At 57.0% G+C, this 21505-nt stretch overlaps 1 protein-coding gene across 4 annotated transcripts in view; it reads left to right on the top strand.

The window, feature by feature from the left end:
- The window catches only part of H6pd (hexose-6-phosphate dehydrogenase/glucose 1-dehydrogenase), a 29716-nt gene extending 8565 nt beyond the window's left edge, over nucleotides 1-21151 (top strand). For all 4 annotated transcript variants that reach the window (XM_046424453.1, XM_058572679.1, XM_046424454.2 and 1 more), the window contains exons 2-5: nucleotides 1111-1747; nucleotides 2860-2977; nucleotides 13044-13313; nucleotides 14380-21151. In XM_046424453.1, the coding sequence (XP_046280409.1) occupies nucleotides 1111-1747; nucleotides 2860-2977; nucleotides 13044-13313; nucleotides 14380-15743 (2389 nt within the window). In that variant the 3' untranslated portion in view covers nucleotides 15744-21151. The remainder of the gene's footprint in view (nucleotides 1-1110; nucleotides 1748-2859; nucleotides 2978-13043; nucleotides 13314-14379) is intronic.
- The last annotated feature ends 354 nt before the right edge of the window (nucleotides 21152-21505 follow it).

The following is a 21505-nucleotide window of genomic DNA, read 5'->3' as shown; positions in this document are numbered from 1 at the left end:
GTGGTCGCTGGCCTAAGCATGATACAACCACCAAGCCCTTCTCAGTGGGTCTAAGTTACAGTTAGAAGCAAGGAGCTCCCAGCACTGTTGTGCACGAGGGACTGTAGATAGTGATCCTGTACCGGCCATCTCAAAAGGCAAGAGGAAAGAATTTTGAATTCTTACCACAAAGAATTGATAAATGTTTGAGGAGATAAATAGGATTAAGCTGACTTAAAGATTAATTAATATATATATATATATATATATATATATATATATATATATATATGTATCAAACACTTCATGGTACCTTGTTAAAATGTACAACTTTTATACTTTTGGGTATTAGTTAAGACGTTTTGAATTAACTCGCTTTATTCTTATGACAACTCAGTGATGGAGGGGTGCCCGTTGCCCCCAGTTCAGGCAGGACACTGAAGTGCAGTGAGGCTAAGTGGTTGTCCAGTTACTAATGGGTCGAGCGGGGCCTGACTCTCCACAGTGGGCTCCAGGGTCTGCTTTTGTTTCTCTGCAGGGAAGGGGATCGAGCCCAGAGCCTGGTGCATTCTAGGCAAGTGCCGTGCCCCTGAGCCAGCCCCCAGCCCCAGAGGGTTTTTATTGGTGCTACTATTACTGGTAGTGGTTTTGTACCCAGAATTCAGTAAACCTGGGAAGAAACCAGGCGAGGTGAGAGGCCACACTCTCTCACGGCTCCAGCTGTGCCCCGAGGACCTCCACCTGTTCCTGGGCTAGAGTCGCCCTGCTGGTCACGTGACCTGTGCTCACAGTTTAGATGGCTGTGGGTGCGAGGTGCACGGCTCTAACGCAGCAGCCTGGGGCCTCTGTCGTGCCACGGGCCACTTTCCCTGCTCCTGGCAGCAGGATGGTCCCTCTCTACCAAGTAGCCTGTGATTTTCCCAGGCACAGCCTTGTTTGCAGGGCAGGCCCCCTCTCCACTGACTTCCTGCACAGAAGCCCAGCTGCCTAGGAAGGAGAGGGAAGCTGGGGGAGCTGTGACACTTTTCTGAGACATGTGTGGCCGTTTCTCGCCAGGCAGGAAGTGTTTGCTACCTTAGACACGGCTACCTGCTCATGTCTGGCCTTCCTTGTTCCTTGTTTGTATCCCAGGCTCCCAGGCAGTTGGAAGATGCTCACAGTGGCTGTGTGTGTGACCCTTCTGGGCTACCTGCAGGCCCAGGAGCTCCAGGGACATGTCTCCATAATCCTGCTGGGAGCAACTGGGGACCTGGCTAAGAAGTACTTGTGGCAGGGACTTTTCCAGCTGTACCTGGACGAGGCCGGGAAGGGCCACAGTTTCAGCTTCCATGGGGCTGCCCTGACGGCCCCCAAACAGGGCCAGGAGCTCATGACCAAGGCCCTGGAATCCCTTTCCTGCCCCCAGGACGTGACTCCCAGTCGGTGTGTTGAACTCAAGGGTCAGTTCCTGCGGTTGAGCCAGTACCGCCAACTGAAGACAGCCGAGGACTATCAGACTCTGAGCAAGGACATTGAGGCTCAGGTCCAGCGGGAGGGCCTCCGCGAGGCTGGCAGGATCTTCTACTTCTCGGTGCCGCCTTTTGCCTATGCAGACATTGCCCGCAACATCAACAGCAGCTGCCGGCCAGGCCCGGGTGCCTGGCTGCGGGTTGTCCTCGAGAAACCCTTTGGCCATGACCACCTCTCAGCCCAGCAGCTGGCTACAGAACTTGGGAGCTTTTTCCAAGAGGAGGAGATGTACCGTGTGGACCATTACCTGGGCAAACAGGTGAGCTCCAACTCAGAGCCTGCCAGGGCTGGGTGTACCTGGTCCCAAGGCCCCCACCAGCAGGGCGGCACCACTAATTGTGGAACCAGGCTGGAGGGCATTGTGAAGTCTGAGCCACCCGGCCTCCCTGTGGTGGGCAGTAGGTGCACGTAGGTGCAGATCACCAGCCAGCCGCAGGCAGGACTGCTGGTTCTTGTCTGTGTGTTCAGCCTCTTGCTCTTGCTGTGTCCAACGTTTTTGATTCTCGGCCCGTGTCTGGGCTGATTCCCCGTATTGTCCCTGCTTTTCTACAGAGGTGGCTCAGGGCCTCTGCTGTCGGAACCCGGTTTTCTATTGCAGATACTATGGGACTTAGAATTAGCTTTTCTGTCTTGTACCTGTCAGCCTTAAAAAAAAAAAAAAATTTTTCCTTTCTGAAATCTGTTTTGATCCAGAAGGCTGGTGACAAGATCTTAAAACTGAATAGGGGCCAGAAGACCCTAAGTCTGGGTATCTGAACCAGGCTCAGAGGCAGGAGCTTAGGGTGATCTCCTGAGGGATGCAGGTCAGCAGCCATTTCATTCTGCACAGGCCTCGGGGCCTGAGGGTGTCCAGTCCCAGTGACACTGTCAGAGAGTGTACTGCACCTGCCCTCTTTGGTACGTGGGCTGCAGAGCCAGGTCCTGTGTGGTACACCAGGTAGTTGCCCAGGCAAAGGCTTTGCTCGTCACCCACTCCTGTGTGCAGTTGCCATAGTACTAGTCACAAGTAGTGGTCCCCAGACCTGAGCCAGTCCTGGTGAGGTTCTTACGTCTCAACTGCAAAATGAAAAGCAATACCGAATGCATTCAATCTGAAGTGTTCATGCTGTGTTTTTGGCATTAAAGTGTATTTTATTAAAAATTGATAGCCATTGAAGATAAATAATTTTAAGTATGTTCTTTTTTTTGGCTGGTAACTCTGTTTTGGTCACTTAAAAGCATGTGGAGTCTTTACTGGGCCATAAACCCCTGAAGTCCAGAAGCCACTGGCCAGAGAATACCAGGGAGTAGAAGGCCTGCAGCCCTTAGGGCCAGGCCCTCTTCTTCATCCTGAGAAGGATGACCATCATGACCAGGCTTCCTCCCTGACAGGTGGTGGCGCAGATCCTGCCCTTCCGAGACCAGAACCGCCAGGTCCTGGACGGCCTCTGGAACCGGCACCACGTGGAGCGGGTGGAGGTTATCATGAAGGAGACAGTGGATGCAGAAGGTAGGTGTGCGGCTCCTGGGCCTCGTGGGCTGGTATCTGGGGAAGCGTGGGCCCCTGCACTCTGGCCAGCTTGACACCCAGGGAGATTCTGTGCTGGTGTGTGGGGTCTCCCTCCAGGGCCTGCTGTGTGCATTTGCACGGGGCCAGCCCACAGAATGCATGCTGGCCCAGCCCAGCTCACCCCTGCTGCCCACAGGGGGCATTTGGACCAGCAGTGTACGCCTGGCACTGACCTTTGAAACAACTGGCAGGCGATAAATGCTGGCAGTGACCTGGGTGTTCCGTGAGCGTGGGGGTGACCATCAGAGCTGCGCGAGGGCTTTGCATGCTTTTGTACCTGCGGGAGTGGCACTCCTGCGGGGGAAGCCCCCCGCCCACCTCCCCCCCAGGTGTAGGCTCAGCTCCATCCTCCTTCTCGCTGTCCATGGGAGGCCTTGCTGCCTGCCTTGTGAGGCCCACCCCCCACTCTCATGGCAGTCCCCTCCCCTCCATCTACAGTGCAGCCCTTGTCTTGGACTTGTCCTTCTGTCTGTCCTGGGACAGGGGGTCCCAGGAGGCACCCACCCTGGAAGTCTTAATCAAATGCTGAACGGATGGTGTCAACCTGGGTTGGGATACCCGAGGGTCAGGCCTGTCTTTGCCTCTAGCAGGTGACCTTGGTACCTTACTCCCTCATCTGTGGATGGTGACAGCTAAGGTGGCGTGGGCTCTGGCATCAGTTAGCTCAGGTTTGGAGCACTGACTGCATTTAAAGCATTGGTTGTTACCCAGTGATAATAAAAGTGATTTTTATTGTCTCCTTAAGTCCCCCAACAGCCGTATGAAGTGGGGACTTTACTGGTCTCTCTTACAGATGGGGTTTGGTGGCATGCCCAAGGTCCTTAGCAGGAGTCGTGGAGGCTGGTCCTGGGGACAGCAGTGCGGTCCTGGCTCCCGGCCGAGCACACTGCAGGGTGCCTCAGAGCGGCCTCCTGTCCAGCCAGCCCTGTGGCCGCCTTCCGCAGCAGCAGGGCCATCCTGGAGGCCACTCCCACGCTCTCACCCTGCAGTGTGGACCTGGCCAGAGGGGAGGCCTTGAGCCTTTGGACCTGGGGCACCAGAGGCCTTTCTCTTTCTCTTTCTTTCCTCCGGGGCTGCTCTTCGGCTTTCTCGCTCTGGGCCGGGCTTCAGGTGGTGGGCGACCCAGCCTCCATGCCCTGCCACCTCACAGACTACTGGGGATGAGGGACAAACTCCCCAGAGGATACAGGCAGGCAGTGCCATGGGGCAGGTGAGGTGGGAGGGTGGGACTTCTGAGCCGGGCCTTGGAGGACGTCTTTTAGAGGTGCTGGTTTCTCCACTCCAGGATGCTCGTCAAAGAACAGGTCCTGTTCCCCCTGCTCCCACTGTGAGCCTTCGTGGTCTCAGGTCCTCCTGAGCCCTTCCAGATGACCCCTCCTGGTGCTCAGGGCTCAGGCGGTGTCCTGAGCCTGTGTATGTGATGTGCTGCTACAGGGCTGCGCGTGGCCTGGCCCTGCTTCAGCTGCACAGTGGAGCTGCAGATGTGGAGCAGGCAGGAGGGGCCCTGCCACCCTGCTGCATGCCAGTGGGTGGCGCCTGCGCCTCTCTCCGCTCTGGCTGTGCCCAGCCCCTGACAGGGATGGAGGACTGGGTCTCTTCTCCTCTTTCCCGGCAGCAACTTCCTTTGCCTGCTGTGGGGTGGGAAGAGCCGCGGGGTCTGGCACACTTACCTTGAGTTCTGCCGCCTTGTGTCACGTGCCATTAGTGGCTTCTTTGCAGGATTGTGTGGAGCCAGGGGCCAGGCAGACTACAGGCCTGACTGTCCTAGCCAGAAAGATTGAGGACCAGACTTACTGGCCTCCTCTTATAGAAGGGCAGGCAGAGGCCTGGGCAGGTCTCCTCCTGAGGAGAGCCTGTGGAAGGAGGATCTTGGGTTTGAACCCAGCACCTGCCTGGGCTGGCTGTTCCTGTCTCAGGGAGAGGTCTGGGGACCATGTCTGCAAGGCTGCTGCTGTGGGTGGCTCTCATGGCTCCAGAACTGGAGCAGGGTGCTTTCCACTGTCAGGGCACCACGCCCTCAGACCAGAGCAGGACAGGCAGTGGGGGCTCCACCGTGCCCCCTGCCAGGGGCTGCAGCCACGGAGGGTGGCCCCAGTGGGTCTAGTCCGGATCCATTTCTGAGAGAACAGGCTGGCAGGCCTGAGGCTTCCTGGGGTCTGGGTCTCACTGGTCAGTGTGTTTCTCTGCCAGTGGCATGTGCAGGACCCCAAACAGTAACAGGATGGCTACCTGCTGCCAGGCCCACCTCGGCCAGGGGTACTCTGAAATAGGGCATCTGTGCGTGTGTGTGCGAGAGAACAGGTTTTGTCTGCACCCCAGGAGGTGGCTGGTGCAGCTCTGGTGAACCCAGCACTGCTCACAACATCTCCCTCGTTCTGCTTTGGACTCTAATCCAGGCTAGAGAGGGAGGACAGTCCTGCGGACCTGCAGCACCACCCCTACGGCCGGCCCTGAGCCCCATGTTGGGGCCCGGTGGAAGGCAGGCTGGAGCAGAGAGGACCCTCTGCCAGAATTTGGTGGGCTTGGGAGGCCAGCACCACTGCCGTGGGCCTAGCATGGGTAGGAGTTTCTGAGGCAGAATTCCAAACCCCGCAGTCGGAACATTAATCATAAGGACCAATTTCACAGGCCATTCCCGTCTCACCCTCCGCCCCTGCCAAGCCTCTGGTAGACCCCTTCTCCTTCTCCCTGCAGAGTGCAGCCCTGGCTGCTCCCTGTCCAGAGGGACCCAGACTGCCCCTGTGTGCCCAGAGAGGCGGGCTGCGAGCCGGGCTGGGGCTGTGGAGCTCTCCTGGTCCCTGGGAGGCAGCCTTGTAGCTGCAAGGTCATTTTCAGTCTTCCCGATCCTGTTCTCCCACATCCAGATGGGTGGCAGTGGCTTCCCCAGCTCCTCCCCTCTGTGGCTGGGTTTTTTTTTTTCTTCCTTTCGTTCTGCCGCAGCCTCTGGCCAGGAGGAGTTTGCTGCAGAGTCAAGGCTGCTGCACCAGCTGGGGGTGGCAGGGGAGGAAGGCACGAGAGAATCCTTCAGCTGGCCTCAGCAGCTCCCTGACCTGGGTGGTCCTCCCAGCAGCCCGGCCCCCGGGAGTCACAGATTCCCCTGATAGCAGCATGGGCCATAGAAGTGACCTTGGCCAGGTCACTCGGCCTCTGTGTGGCCAGGACCCCTTGTTTGGCCCTCATGGCAGCTGCAGACCAGGTCTTTAATGGCAAAGGCTCAGTGGTCAGAGCTGGGCCACCTGTGCAGCTGAGGCTTGACCGGGTCTCTGGCACCTGTGAACCCGAGCTCCTGCCCAGCGCCCCACAGCCTCCCCTCGCGCCTGTCCTTAGTGGGCCATCCAGCCAGGAGGTGCCCAGGGGCAAGGTCTCTGCTGCCCCAGTTTTTCCTCTGGGCAGAAGCCTTTTTTTTTCTCTTTTTTATGAAAAAAGGAGGGAGACTTCCTGAGGATGTCCCTTCTGCTGGAGAGGGTCGCTGTCCCCTCACAGGGAAAAGGAGCACAGCACACGTTTACCTTTGAGGGGTGGAGTGACCTTTCAGTGCCTCTCACCAAGGGACCGGGGCAGCCAGGGTCCTCCCAGATACGCACCAGCTGTCCTGCCTTCCGCCTGTGTGCCCAAGGCTGAGCTCGCTCTGCGGGCCAGCGCCTCTTTCCGGCCCATCTGCCATGCTGTCTGCAAGGTGAGCTGGGGGCAGCTGTGGGCCTCCTGTCCAGAGAAAGTGCCAGCCAGCCGGCCTGCCCTCGGCTCGGCCCTCACTTCTTAATTTTAGTGATCCCAGAAGATATTGGTGGGGACGGCAGGTAGCCTTTAGTTCTTTTTTTAAAAAGTATCTGGTTTGGGGCTGGGGCTGGGGCTGGGGCTCAGTGGTAGACCACTCGCCTAGCATGTGTGAGGCACTGGGTTCAATTCTCAGCACTGCGTATAAATAAATAAAATAAAGGCCCAATGGCAACTAAAAAAATACTAAAAAAAAAAAAAATGTATCTGGAGGCTCGGGTTGTGTGTGGCTCTGTGGCAGAGCGCTTGCCCAGCATGTGTGAGGCACTGGGTTCGATCCTCGGCACCACATAAAAATAAATGAATAAAATAAAGGTCCATCAACAACTAAAGATAATAATAATAAAAAAAAATCTGGTTTTGCTGGGAAAACCCAGGTCTCCGTGGTGTGGAAGCCATGCGAAGGTTTCCAGTTCTGTTCTGAAGGCTGTGACCTTTAGCACAACCTCTGGGTAATGCTGAGAACCCCTGCTGCCTCTCTCTTGGGGGTGGTTTTAAGGATTAAATCAGATAATGTTCACAGAAATATTTTACAAATGGAAATGCTGTCCTCCTTCCAACTTTGGAGGAGAAGGAGTGCGGTATCCATAGTCTATTCCACGGGACTTGGGTCAAGTTGTTATATAAGGACCTGTAACTGGTCTGTAATACTCGATTATTCTGACCTCATCTTTCTTTCTATCTCTCTCTCACACACATATACGTATTTAAATCTCCCAGTATTGATCTCTCTCTCACACACACATATTTAAATCTCCTTGTATTGAAAATCTGTGTAATATATTTCAGTTCACTTGTTTATTCCCCAGAATACGTGGTATAAACTCTGTCATTAGGCATTTTGATTATTTCCAGTTTTTTTTGCAATTTTAGGTAATATTTTCTAAGTATTTTAAACAATTGAGGTAGAACTTACATACCATAAAATTCACCCTGTGTGCGGACCAGTGGTTTGGTGTTATTCACAAAGTTGTGCAATCACTACCTATTTCTAGGAAATTTAAGAGCATTTCCATTTCTTTCCCTTCAAGCATAGTTTTGCGGTGGAATTAGGAAGCCAAGAGCCCTCCAGCCTTTCTTCCATCTTGTTAGACAAGCTGCCTGGTGAGGGACAGAGCCGCAGGCCTCCCTGTGTACCTGGGACCTTGGACTTGCACAGACGGGAGCCACGTTCACGGGGTCTCCTTCCAGTGGTCCAAACTGCTTGTGCTTTCTCTGTTCTTTCAAACCTGGTGGATTTCAGCCCTCAGCCTTCATCCTGGGAAAGGGGGCCAGGAGCCGACGCCTGGCGGTGGGGGGAGAGTGCATCAACAGCAGGGCAGCCCTCGCCTCCTGCCTCGTGCTCAGCGCACGGTGGCCTCTCCTCTCGAGGTCTCAAGTGCAACTACAGAAGGCAGAGCTGACCAGGGTGGGAGCAGGGTCCATAAAGGCACAGGCTGTGCTAAAAACGGGTGCACCCCTGGGAGCTTGAGATGAGGGAATCAGGAAGCTCTCCTCCACCCAGTGGGGAGCAAGCGCATGGCGTGCGTGCTCCCCAGGAATCGAGAATTGAGAGGATAAAAATAGGAAAAGAGCCACTTAGGGATTTGCTAAATTAATGAATAGTAAGCAGATAACAGAGCTTTTAAGGACCCTGTTGCTTTCTCTCCATCAAAAATTCATCTGTTCTTAAAGCCGTGAGTCCCCTCTTTATACTTCAGTCTACTGTAGCTTATTGATTCTCCGAGACATGATTGTCCATATTTGAACATCTCTGAAGCAGGGTTTGCTGTCGAGGGTGGCTTGGTTGATTGGCAGCTGTTTTTTTTTTTTTTTGTTTTTGTAGTTGTAGGTGGACAGATGTCTTTATCTTACTTGTTTATTTTTATATAGTGCCAGGGATCGAACCCAGTGCCTCACACATGCTAGGCAAGTGCTCTGCCACTGAGCTCCGGCCCGGCAGCTGGTTTCTTAGTGGTGATAAGTAGCTGTGCTTTCCGGCAGTGACGGCGGTGACGGTGTTTCAGGTTGGTGGGACCCGCTCCATCGCCAGCCTGTGTCGTCTTTTCCGAGCCCTGGCCTCACACCTTCAGTGGCCCTTTGGGTGCCTTCCTGGTGCTCTAGAGTCAGCAGGTTTAGAGCTGACACCGTCACTGTACTCTTCCCACGAAACGCCAGCTACTTCTCGTCACCACTCTATTTCCAAATGGCCACAGTGCCCCCTGATTGCCTGGTGGTGGTGGCCTGCCTCTCCCAGCCCCTGCAGTCGTGGAACCCCCAGCCATGTTTATCCAGCCTTCCTTCCAGGTAGGCAGCCTCCCCACCCTGCGTCTCTGTTAATTCCTCCGTCCCCACAGCAGCCCTGCCAGGAAGGTACGGTGGGTAGTCCACGTAGATGTGTGGCAGTGTCACCTGCCTGAGATCACGGGCCAAAGACGGGATGTAAGCCCTGGCCCCAGGTCAGGAGTCTGTGAATTTCCCCCCGGTACTGGGGATCGAACCCTGGGACCGTGCACTCTAGGCCAGTGCTCTGCCCCTGCGCCAGATCAGGAGTCTGGATGCCAGCGTGGATCCAGACGGCCACCAGGTCGTTTTTATTTGTCCACTGAGTGATGGCTTTGCATTCCACTGTTTCTCACAGCTCTGCCTTCCTTGTTTCCTTCGGATGCAGCCAGCGCTGCCTCGTGGATCCCATCGCCACGCCCCATCTCTGCCGGCTCCGTCTTCCTGAGCTTCCTCTTTGCTCGTCCACCTCCCCGCTCTAAGACGTTTGTGTGGATACGCAGGTTGAGGATCCTTAATTTGAAGGGCTTGGGACCAGAAGTATTTTGGATATTTTTAAGTTTTGGGAATGTTGGCACGTGTGAGATACCTTGGGGACAGGAGCTGAGTCTAAGTGCGAACGTCCCTTAGTTTCACCTTACACATAGCCAGGAGGTGATTTCATAAGAATGCATACAGCCCACTAGTGCACCTGCATTTTGATTGTGACTCGTCACAAGGTTGGGCATGAACTTTTCCACTAGTCCTGTTGTGTGAGCACTCAAAAATTTCCAGTGTGGAGCATTTCAGATTTTCAGATCTGCACATGGAGGCCTCTGCTTCTCCATTATAAACAAGATGTGTTCCTAGCAAAGCAGTCTCTCTCTGTCTCTCTCTCTCTCTCTCTCTCTCTCTCTCTCTCTCTCTCTCTCACACACACACACACACACACACACACTTCTCTGAGGCAGAACAGTTTTTAGAAATCTGAATTATTTGTGCATATTTAAAAATTAAACAAGGGCTGGGAGCGAGCTCAGGGTTAGAGCACTTGCTTCACATGCACGAGGCCCAGGGTTCAAATCATACTTAAGGATCCAGATTTCTGCATTCTCCTGAATAACTGGAAGATGGGCTTCCCCTGGGTCCACGCTCCTGTGAGGCATCCCTGGCTGCATCCGAGGCGAGATTAACCGCCCCCAGCATACACACCCGGGGACACAGGCCCTGGAGGCCTCATCCGTCCTCTCCACACTGGTACTGGCTGTGGCTTTGGGAACCCTGACCTTTGGCTTGGACCCTCCTTTCCAAGCCCAGCTCAGCCCCTTCCTTCTAGCACCCCCATACACTGTTTCTGAAGCTCAGAGCTCAGGCCTCTTGGCTGCTCACTGAGTTTAATATTCTCTTACACAATCAAGGAGCAGGGAGGTAAAGGGAGGTAAGTAGTAAGAACCGCAGGCTCTGGGGCCAGTTGCCTGGGTTGGAATCTCCTCTTCACCTGTTCAGCAACTGTGTGAGCGTGGGCAGGGAACCCAGCCTCTCTGAACCTCACTTTCTTTATATTTTAGAATGGGGTGGTAGACACTGTAGTTGGGGGGATGATGGCAGGATCTCCATAGACATTGTTATTGGGAGGACTACATTATGAACGTTCATACTTTGTCACTACCGTTGTCACCTTTTCCTTGATGTCTTAACAACGATATTGTAAGGACTTTGAAGACCAGAACCGTGGCCTACAGAGCTCAGCCATGTTTTCTCAGTGGGGATACTTGGCGTTTGGGCTGGTGTAGTTGGGCTGATTGTCCTGCGTACCTCAGGGTCAGGCTGCCTGGCCAGAGCCACACCCTCAAGCTCTGGCTTGAGTGGACATCTTCATAGGCGTCCAGGGTGCCTCCTATACGTGAGTGGGCTGCTGGTTGCATTTCTTTTTTGGCACCGGGGGCTGAACCCAGGAGTGCTTAACCACTGAGCCTATCCTCAGTCCTTTTTATTTTTTATTTTTGAGGGAGGGTCTCCCTAAGTTGCTGAGGTTGGCCTAGAATGTGGGACCCTCCTGTTTCAGCCTCCTGAGTCACTGGGATTACAAGCGAGCACCACTGCGTCCAGCTGCTGTCTGCGTTTCTTGCCCGCAGTGCTGTGCTGGTGCCTCTGCCAAGAGTGGCTTATTGGGCTGAATTCAGGGCAGATTGTTCCACCAGCTACGTCCTGGTCCCAATTGCCATCCAGCTGGCCGGAGAGAACACAGGCCAGGACCTGGTCAGGGCAGGTGCCAAGGACCCAGGGTGGCCATCTGCAGGAATGTGCTGGGCCCTGCAGGTCTGAACTGGGGCCCACACCTTCCTGTCTGAATTAAATGTCAACTAGATGCCAGATCAGAGAGAATGCTTACAAATACAAAATATGTAAAACCATGGTCCAGCGAGCCCTAGCGCATCTCCAGCTGGTTTTCACTTTTGTGTACTTATTTTGAGGTGCAGGGGACGGAACCCAGGGCCTCATGCTTGCTGGGCAAGGGCTCTGCTCTGAGCTGCATGCCCAGCTCCTGCCAGTTGTTTAAGCAGAACCTCTCATCTCTTAAGTAGCTCTGGATTCTATCCCATTCCTCTCCCTTACTTTTCCCAATTTTGGGTGGATTATTTCTTGCTTGTCTTTACCCTTCCTTGTATGTCCGATTCCCTGAGCATGTGCTGCTTGGTTTCATTGGGGCATCATACGCTGTCTGTGTCCGGGTGTGGGTCTTTCTGTCTTTCGTGTGTGTGTGTGTGTGTGTGTGTGTGTTGTGCTGGGGCTAGAACTCAGGGCCTCACACATCTGACTCTGTAGCTGGTACCTGTCCCCGTAGGACCTTTGCAGTGTAAAGAGTGGCACCGTCAGGTGTTCCGTACCTCGCCAGGCCCCGGCATTGCCACTGCCCGGGCCCTGTGCCAGTGTTCTCCGGGGCTACTTCCTGTTGCCCTGTGCACCTGCCAGCTCCATGTCTCAAACGTCTCACTGGAGCTTCTGTTTTCCTCCTGCACCGTTTGTTCCTCACTCCGTCTTCCCATCTGCCTGTTGCCTAAGCCCAGGTTCTAGCACCTATCTTTGGTCCCTTCTTCTTGCTCATGCTTTCCCTGTCTGTCAGCTCCAGCGGGTGCCCCTTCTCCTCCCCTCAAGGCAGCTGAGCAGCCTCTTCCGTGGTCTCCCTGCTTCTCCAACCTTCTCCCCCCAGCAGGCCAGACCCCTCCTCTAACGTGGGCTGGGTCTGGCTTGCTTCGAACACTCCCGTGGTTTTGCCTGGAGCCTGGAACAAAGTCCAGCCTCCTCGCCTCATCCCGCCAGCCTGGGCTCCTCCTCAGCCTCAGCACCCACTGTGTCCATCCTGCTGGCCTTTATCTGCCCCGGAGGCCCAGCTCCTTCCTGCCTCAGGGGGGTGCACTGCAAGGTCCTGCAGCTGATCTGCTGCTCCCTGGACGCCTCCTGTCTCAGAGGGGCTTTCCCTTTCCCTTCTGTCGCAGTCTGTACTTCTGTTTCCTTCCTTTTTCTCCTTCCCACTTTCCCTCCTTCCCACCTCCTTGCAGTTGCCCTGGGTGTGTGTGCACCAGGCCATCGGGTGGCATTTGTCACCCCACTAGGTGGCAGGATGCAGAAGTAAAAGTCAAGTTTGCTGCCGAGATCAGACACTAGGAAGGGGCAGTCAGACCAGGGCCACAGCCCGCTCCTGTGCTGAGCCTCCTGCCAGCCCAGCAGGAGCCGGGCCAGGGCCTGGCACGTGTCTGCACACGCAGTCTGGCACTGGAGCCTCCCCACACAGATTCCTGGAGGGGCTCAGGGACCTGGCGCCTTCTCTTAGGGGATTTCTCGTGGAAGGGTGGTGGCTCCCAGCCTCCCCTTCCCGTCCCTGTTCAGGTTTGCCCTGGCATCCCTCCTTGGCACAGGCCCTCTGGACTGAGAACAGGGATGCCAGGACAGATGTGGGGGGTCCTCTTGACAGAACCTCCCTCCCGCTCAGGTCGCACCAGCTTCTACGAGGAATACGGCGTCATCCGCGACACCCTGCAGAACCACCTGACGGAGATCCTCACGCTCGTGGCCATGGAGCTGCCCCCCAACGTCAGCAGCTCGGAGGCCGTGCTGCGGCACAAGCTCCAGGCCTTCCAGGCCCTGCGGGGCCTGCAGAAGGGCAGCGCCGTCCTGGGCCAGTATCAGACCTACAGCGGGCAGGTGCGCAGAGAGCTGCAGAAGCCAGACAGCTTCCACAGCCTGACACCGACCTTCGCAGGTGGGCTCCAGGGCCTGGGCTGTGGGGCGGCCAGCAGCTGGAGGCGGCTTTCCAAGCCCAGTGCCCTTGGGCTTGAGTGGCAGGGACTCGGGGTGGGACTTTCACAGGAATGCTCAGTGCATGGCAACCGGCCCTGCCCCTCTGACCTTCTACAGTCTAAGGCAGTGGGTCACCAAGGGCACTCTCTGGGCAGAGGATGTGCTAAGGACGTCCTGTTTTCGTGTTGGCCTCTGTTCAGGCCCAGCCCACGGAAGCTTCCAGAGGCTCTGTGAGACTTCTGTGAGGCTCAGACCAGGTGCTGCTCTCATGGAGCTAACGTCTGGCCACCCAAGGGAGGTGCAGACCTGTCAGGTATCGCCAGACACACTTCCTGTGAGTGCACACACTGGCCAGCAGATGCCCACCGGAGCCATTCTCTGGACAGTCCCGGAGGCTCCTCACTTTCCGGGAGAGGGCTGCCTCCTCCGCAGGGAATGCCCACAGGGGAGCTGCAGCTGCTCGTGGAGCCTGTTTGAGGGACTGGGCATCAAACATCACCCCACTTAATCCCCGCGCGCACAGACCCGTGAGGCAGCCGTGGCTGTGGTCCCCACTCCGCAGGTGAGGAAAGGAGCCGCCAGTGAAGCCCCGCAGCCGAGCCAGGCTGGAGCCTGGTGTGGAGGGCTGTCAGCTCTGGGCACCAGCAGGACGTGCCCCACACGGCCCTCCCCGGCCTCCACCTGAGGCCTTGCTCAGGGCATCCTGCAGGCTCCCAAAGGAGGCAGAGGGGGGATGTGCCTTCCCCTGCGGGACGTCCCCTGCCCCCAGGTGTCAGGATCCCTCACCCTGCTGGCCCCATGTGGGACTTCTCAAGTCTCCAGGCTGCAGGTTGCGAGGCCAGTGAGACCAGGGCTCCCGGAGGGGCTCCAGGGAGCGGGTGTCACAGCCACCGAGTCGGCCCCAGGCTGGTTTTGAGCACTGACTGGGAAGAGGAGCGGGGACAGGCAGACGAGGGCAGCACAGAGGTGGGCGGGCGCCTCCGGCTCCTGGGGCTGCGGGGTCACCCTCTGCCATTTCCCCACTGCAGCCGTCCTTGTCCACGTGGACAACCTCCGCTGGGAGGGCGTTCCTTTCATCCTGATGTCCGGCAAGGCCTTGGATGAGAGAGTGGGCTACGTTCGCGTCCTGTTCAAGAACCGGGCGTTTTGTGTCCAGAGCGAGAGGCACTGGGCCTCGGAGCAGAGCCAGTGTCTGCCCCGGCAGATCGTCTTCCACATCGGACACGGCGAGCTGGGCCACCCTGCCATCCTGGTCAGCCGGAACCTGTTCAGGCCGTCGCTGCCCACCCAGACCTGGAGGGAGGTGCAGGACCGGCCCGGGCTCCGCCTGTTCGGTCGCCCCCTGTCGGATTACTACGCCTACAGCCCCGTGGGGGAGCAGGATGCCTACTCCATCCTCCTGTCGCACATCTTCCACCGCCGAAAGGAGTCCTTCATCACCACGGAGAACTTGCTAGCCTCCTGGGTCTTCTGGACCCCCTTGCTGGACAGCCTGGCCCGTGAGGCCCCACGCCTCTACCCCGCGGGGGCCGAGAGTGGCCATTTGTTGGACCTTGAGTTCAGTGGTGGCCAGCTCTTCTTTTCCCAGCAGCAGCCAGAGCAGCTGGTGCCAGGGCCAGGGTCTGCCCCAAGGCCTAGTGACTTCCAGGTTCTCAGAGCGACATACCGAGAGAGCCCGCTCGTCTCCGCCTGGCCTGAGGAGCTGATCTTGAAGCTGGCCGAGGACATCGAGGCCACTGCAGTGCAGGCGGTGCGGCGCTTTGGCAAGTTCCACCTGGCGCTCTCAGGTGGCTCAAGCCCCATAGCCCTGTTCCAGCAGCTGGCCACGGGGCACTTCGGCTTCCCCTGGGCCCACACGCACCTGTGGCTGGCCGACGAGCGCTGCGTCCCACTCTCGGACCCGGAGTCCAACTTCCAGGGCCTGCAAGCTCACCTGCTGCAGCATGTCAGGGTCCCCTACTACAACATCCACCCCATGCCTGTGCACCTGCACCAGCGGCTCTGTGCCGAGGAGGACCAGGGCGCCCAGACCTACGCCAGGGAGATCTCAGCCCTGGTGACCAACAGCAGCTTCGACCTGGTACTGTTGGGCATGGGCACCGATGGGCACACGGCCTCCCTCTTCCCACAGTCACCTGCTGGCCTGGATGGCGAGCAGCTGGTGGTGCTGACCGAGAGCCCCTTCAGGCCACACCAGCGCATGAGCCTCAGCCTGCCCCTCATCAATCGTGCCAAGAAGGTGGCAGTCCTGGTCATGGGCAGGAGGAAGCGTGAGATTGCCATGCTGGTGAGCCGTGTGGGCCACGAGCCCAAGAAGTGGCCCATCTCAGGCGTGCTGCCTAGATCTGGCCAGCTGGTTTGGTACATGGACTTTGAGGCCTTTCTGGGATGATGCGGACATCCTCACCCTTTGCTTGTTCCTGGGCTTTCTCTCACCTGCCGTCTCCCTGCCCCCCAACCTTCCCACCTGTCCAATGTGCCCAGTGTCAGGCCCAAAGGCCCCTTCCCAGCCCCTGTGACCATTGGTCCCACCCGGTTGTGATGGGCAGGTACAGAAACAGGCGAAATGGGATCTCTGCTCTTGAGGTGCCTCAAATCCAGGTCAGGAGAGAAACCTCAAGGAAAGACCCCCAGCAGTTACACGTCAGTATCAACCAGGCAAAGAGAGATGGGAGACGCAGCCAGCAGTCAGAAGAGGGAACGCAGTGGGCGAGGTCCATCAGGGGTGGTTTCCCAGGGAGGCAGTCCTTGAACTGGCTCCTTTGGAGAGGGCCTGGGTTGATAGAGAGAAGGGTACAAAGGCCCCCTGCGTGCTCTGCCCTGTGTCAGGGAGGCTGCAGACGGTCCCAACACCTAGCAGGCCAACCCCTGCCTCCTCTAGCCACCCCCTCATCCAGCCTCTGCACATTCAGCCAAACGTCCAGTCCTCTTCCAGGTGCCTCCACCTGCTCTGTCTCTGGGTGCCTCTGTCCTCTGGGTCCCCAGGCCCTTCCATTTCCCTGCTGCCCCTCTGCCTCTCCCTCTATAGAGATAAGGGTTGGTAACAGGAAAACAGCAATAAGTTCTGGGACCACAAAAGTCCCCAGAAACCCTTAGTACCTGTTAGTGGCTTCTTTTCTCAGCTGAGAACTGCCTTGCCCTGGGGGGTGGGGGTCTGGCTCCCCAGTGCCCTCAGGAAGGACCTGACCCTCTGCCCACTGTCCTCTCTCCAGCACATCCCCCTTCTGGTTCGTCCTGGGTGTGCATGATTCAGCCATTCCAGGGATCCCTGTGGTGACAGGGTCATTCACATCTCAGGGTACCTCGGTGGGGGTTTCCACTCTCAGTGGCTGTTTTGCCAGGGAAGGTCCAGTTACGTCATTCCCTGATGTGGGGAGATGTGACATGAAGGGACTCAGATCAGGCAGCCCTGTGGGGTGGCCGCGTCTCTGCCCCTTTCTGAGGGCTTATTTGGCCAACTGGCTGCAGTAGGGGACAAGCTGATGGCAGCCCTCTTCACACCACCTCTCAGGCCACCTGGCTTGAGCCTGGTGCCCTCCTGTCTCCTGGCCTCTCCCACTGCACTGCCAACGCCTTGCCTAAGACTGGGCCTCAGTGGGTGGCCAGTGTAGGGGTCTCCCTGAAACCCCCAAGGTCAGGGAGGGTGGGTTCTGAAACTGTTTCCAAGAAAGCCAACAACAGAAAGCCAAGTTCCCCGGACACTTGTCCTTTCTGTTTCCACTGCCCACTTAGTCATGCCCCCAAGGCCGGGGAGGGCTTTCAGTGGTGAGGAGCATCAGGAAATCTGTTTCTCTACTTTCAACTGTTTACACTTTTTTCCAGGCTTCAGATTGAAAACAATTCTCAATTTCACTGGAGGTGTGTGTGTGTGTGTGTGTGTGTGTGTGTGTGTGTGTAATAGTTGCCCAAGCCAGAGCTCCCACGTGAAAGGCAACCTTAAAATTCTTACTTGGTCCTCCAGCGACCCAGTCCCGACAGAACATCTCTCTAAGAGCTGCCCCTGGCAGAGCAGCACCTAGGCTGGGGGTGGGGGGCGTTTTATGTAGCACTCAGGGCCCTTGATTGCAGCCGAAGTTCCCCCTCTGGCCATGAGGGGGCGCCAGCACGCCGCCACCAACCTGGCCCTGGCAGCGATCCCCAGCCAGGCCAGCGCCGGTTCTTCAGTTCTTCCCATTTCCTTTCATTTCCCAATCTGCCTCCCTCGGAGCTTGACCGCAGCACGCCCCCATCTGTTCTTTAAGGACTCATTCCTCTGTGGTTGCAAAACCAGAGCGAAAGGGGCCTCCACGTGCCCCAGTATCTCCAGGAGCAAGGGTGAGTGGGCTTTGTGTCACCGTTTCTGAATAAGAGTGAGTCACTGCCAGTCAGGGGCCAGAGTGTCCTGTTCTTACTCAGGAGTGACTTGCCTCAGAACTGCCCTTTATCTGTGGAGAGTGTGCAGGAGTCGTGGGGCACGAACGCCAAAGGCTTCCAGATCAGGAGCCTCCATCAGTCATATAGGAGGGTCATATCGCCAGGGTCTGAGTATCCCTGGCTCCCCCCGCCTTTCCCCTTCACCCGGGGGCAGGCAGCAGAGCGGCCCAGAGCCAGGGCCACCGAGCATGGGCGCCTCAGCCATTTGGACTGTGATCCGCAATATGAATCACGACTCAGTCACATCTGTGTACAAATGTGTGTCTCATGCCAGTTTCACAAACGGATTCTTACCCTCAGGACCTGGGATGCCCTCTGTTTTCTGGTTTTTTCGTTTAAAAAGTGCTGCTTGCAGTCCACGGGCTTGAGTTGACACAGAGCTTGACAAGCCCCCACCTAGTCCAGCTTTCTACCCTCTTAGGAACTCAGGACGCCCAGGCTCAGAGGGAGGTACATGGGCAGTTCCCACAGGTGGGCAGCCTTGCGGCTGGAGCCTTCTGTCCTGCAGCTCCCACCTGGGGCTCCCAGCGATGGAGGACCGGAGGCAGCTGTCTAGCCTGGGCCTTGGGATGTTTGCCCTTGGCCTGGCTCAGGCAGAGGCAATCTGGATGCTGCTCCAACCTGCTGGCACGAGGCTCTGCTGCAGGGTCGCTCCCTTCCTTGGGGAGGGGTGGGAGATGGTGACGAGGCAGTCTGAAGCGGGAACCTGCAGCTTGTCTGGGAGATGCTGTGTGGTCTTCACAGAGGGGCCCTTGCCAAACACTGCGCACAGCACCATCTTGCTCAGTCCTCTGGACAGCTCGACGTGGGTGGTGGCACCCTTGGTTACTGATGGTTTTAAACTGAGCACAGGTTAAGGATGCTGTCTGGTGACCACCGGCCAGCCCACGGCCCCACTCAGAACGGGTCTCTCAATTCCAGACCTTGTTGCCTACACTGGGCAGTGCCTCCTCCTCTCCCGTTGGTGGGGTCAGTTTCTCTGGTCAGGACTAGTGCACAGAGGCCCCTCCTTGAGGGACCTTGTGAGTATCTGCAGAGCAAACATTATTGCCACCGGTGTACAATTGCCTCAGAGACTTGAGGGACCTTCTGGTGGTTGTAGCTGGGTTCCGATTTCCCACCTGGAGGGCAGTGTTTCTGCTAACTACAAGATCAACCGTCTCATCTTGTTGACCCCCTGCTCCTTGCTCCACAGAAATGCTTTGTTCCCACTCTTGGGCCCCCAAATCAGGAGCACAATCAAAGCTTCCTATTGTTTGGACTAATAAATCAGAAGATTTCCTGGAGGGTTTTCATTCCAAAATTTCAGTCCCTGGTCCGAGAATTCCCTTTTGTCTGTCTTGCTTCCCTCCTTTCCCTGTTCTTCAGAGAGCTGGAAGAGAAGGGAAGGGAGAAGCTTCCAGAAAAACTTGCAGGGCTGTTTCCTAGAATTTAGTCTTCGGAAACATTGTTTGGTTCTCCTACAAATATGTGCCACCTCACATAAGCAGCCCTGCAACAGCTTTGCCCAGCCGGGCCGTTATCTTAAGCAGATGGGCCCTGTGTGCCGTTAGCCACTGGTGGGAATGTGCCCGGCAGTGTCTGCGTCAGGAAAGGAACCCGTGGCAAGGAAGGGCATGGGATGGCCTGCTCGGTCACCTCCTGCCTTCCCTGAAAGCAAGGCTGCAGAGAGGCTAAGGGCCTGAATAGGCCGCTGCTTCCAACATCCTGGGCCACATGGCCCATGAGGGGCACTGACCCTGGCCTCGCACACCCCGCTCCCTCCAGCTGTCCCTGCAGCTGTTCAACACCAGCACCCAGACCCTGAGGACACAGGCACTTGGTGATGGCTTTGTGCAGGGGCGGGAGGCAGCCCCTGGGGTAGGAAGGTCTTCCCCAGAGCCTTGGCAGCTGATGAGAACCCAAGAGGTCACCTGAGCCAGCAATGCAGTCTAGACTTCTTGGTGGGCTCTACTCTGCTCTGGGGGCCCTGAGCTTTAAGCTGGAGGCACATCTGTGTCCTCTCGTCCCCCCGCCTGCTCCGACCGTGCACCCACTGAGCCCCTGTTGTCAGCCCAGGGATCAGCCTGCACCGTCCAGCCTCCACTTGGTGGCTCGGGGCCGGTCCGGGCTGGTCACTGGCTTGTGCTGCTTCCTTTGTGCCACACACCTGAGGGTGCCATGTCCTGCGGCCCTTCCCACTCTGGAGCGGAGCTGGCCCTCCCATCGCTTCAGTCTGCCCTGTGAGGAGCGCCTCCCATGAAGGGACCGAGCCCAGAGCAGCATCTGTTCTTGAAGATGCCTCCCGGGAACGTGCACACCCCGGCCCTGGGTACTGTCAGCGCTCCGTGGCGGTGGGTGTGAGGGAGAAGCTCCTGGGTGCTCCGGTCCAGCTGAGCCCACTCCTTGGAGCTGAGGGGCTTGTGCCTCTCAGAGAGTCTGGCAAGACACGGAGCCAGCAGTGCCCTGCATGAGACGTCCCTCCAGCCAACGCTGGGGAGGAATCCGTCTGCAAACGGGTCTGGGGATGTGCCTGTCTGTGTGTGACCAAGGCGGGACGGAGGTTTGGAACACTGGATTCACTAGTTCTGCTTACTCTGATTCCCAGGGATGAGCTTTCGTTAAGCCCTTGCGTTGCTCTCGGGGTGCTCTGAAGGAAATCTCTGCATCTTTCTGTCCCTTGCTATGGGAGGGGCAGAGAGCTGTGGGTTCCGACGGCTGGTGGCTGGCGTGGCAAGTGGAGGTGCGCAGCGCCACAGCCGCGTGTGGCTCTGGTCTTTGCCCCCCAAAATGAAGCTGGTGGGACGGGAGGCGGGGGAGGGGCCCTGGGCCGCAGTTCCCAGAACTCCTCTGCCCTTGTTTTCCCGGGACATGAAGCAGGCAGTCAGCTCCCCCACTCTCTGCCCACTGTGCCCACTGGAAGAACGGGGTGGGAGTGGGCACCAGGGTTGTCCTGCCCTTGCCTGGGGGGAGGGAGGAGCTGCGGCTCCCACTGGAAGCTTGAGTTGGACTCGTGCTGGGGAGCTGGGGCCGTGGACAACCAGCGTGTGTGTGTGTGTGTGTGTGTGTGTGTGTGTGTGTCCGGGGCTGGCTGTGACCTGGACTGTGTCCCTGCTCTCTGCCCCACACCGGGCAACCTGGGATCTGGGCCTCTGTGGGGGGAGAAGAGGGAGGTCCTCTTCTTGGTGGAGGGAGTCAGTGGGTGTGACAGCCACCCACTGCCCAGCAGCAAGAAGGAGCCCGGCTGTCGCTACCCCTGGGTTTTATGGAAACTTAACAACAGCTAACAGGATGAGACACATTCAGAACAAAAGCCTTTTTCGACCTTTCAAAACAGTTTTTTAAATGCCTTTTTCTATGTCAAATGTCACATTTATTTTTTAAACAATAAAGTTGTTTTTGCCAGAACTCATGCTTTAATTCTGTCTTTGGGAAACGGAGCAGAGTGAGGTGGGCCTGGTCACTGTGTTGTGTTCCTGGAGGACAGGGAGGTATTAGAGCCCAGAATTTGCTGCTCATCACGAACAGCAGACAAGACCCAAGTAGACTTTGGTGACATCACAGGGTGGCAACAGGAACTGTGTTTCCTTACAGAAGTGGGGAGCTCCAGGCAGGACCCTTAAGACCACGGTGATGGAAATGAGTGCAAGACACATCCCAAGCCTCCGGGAGGACAGGTCACCCTGTGGCAAAGGCTGGAAGCCGGCAGCTGCAGGGACCGTCCCTCAGACCGGGAAGCACCCAGGAAGGGGAGTGTTCTTC

Source organism: Marmota monax, unplaced genomic scaffold (assembly GCF_021218885.2).
Source record: "Marmota monax isolate L192 unplaced genomic scaffold, Marmota_monax_Labrador192_F-V1.1 WCK01_AAM20220418_F8-fsc00080, whole genome shotgun sequence".
NCBI classification, from domain to species: Eukaryota; Metazoa; Chordata; class Mammalia; order Rodentia; family Sciuridae; genus Marmota; species Marmota monax.
This window is presented reverse-complemented; position numbering and strand designations above follow the sequence as displayed.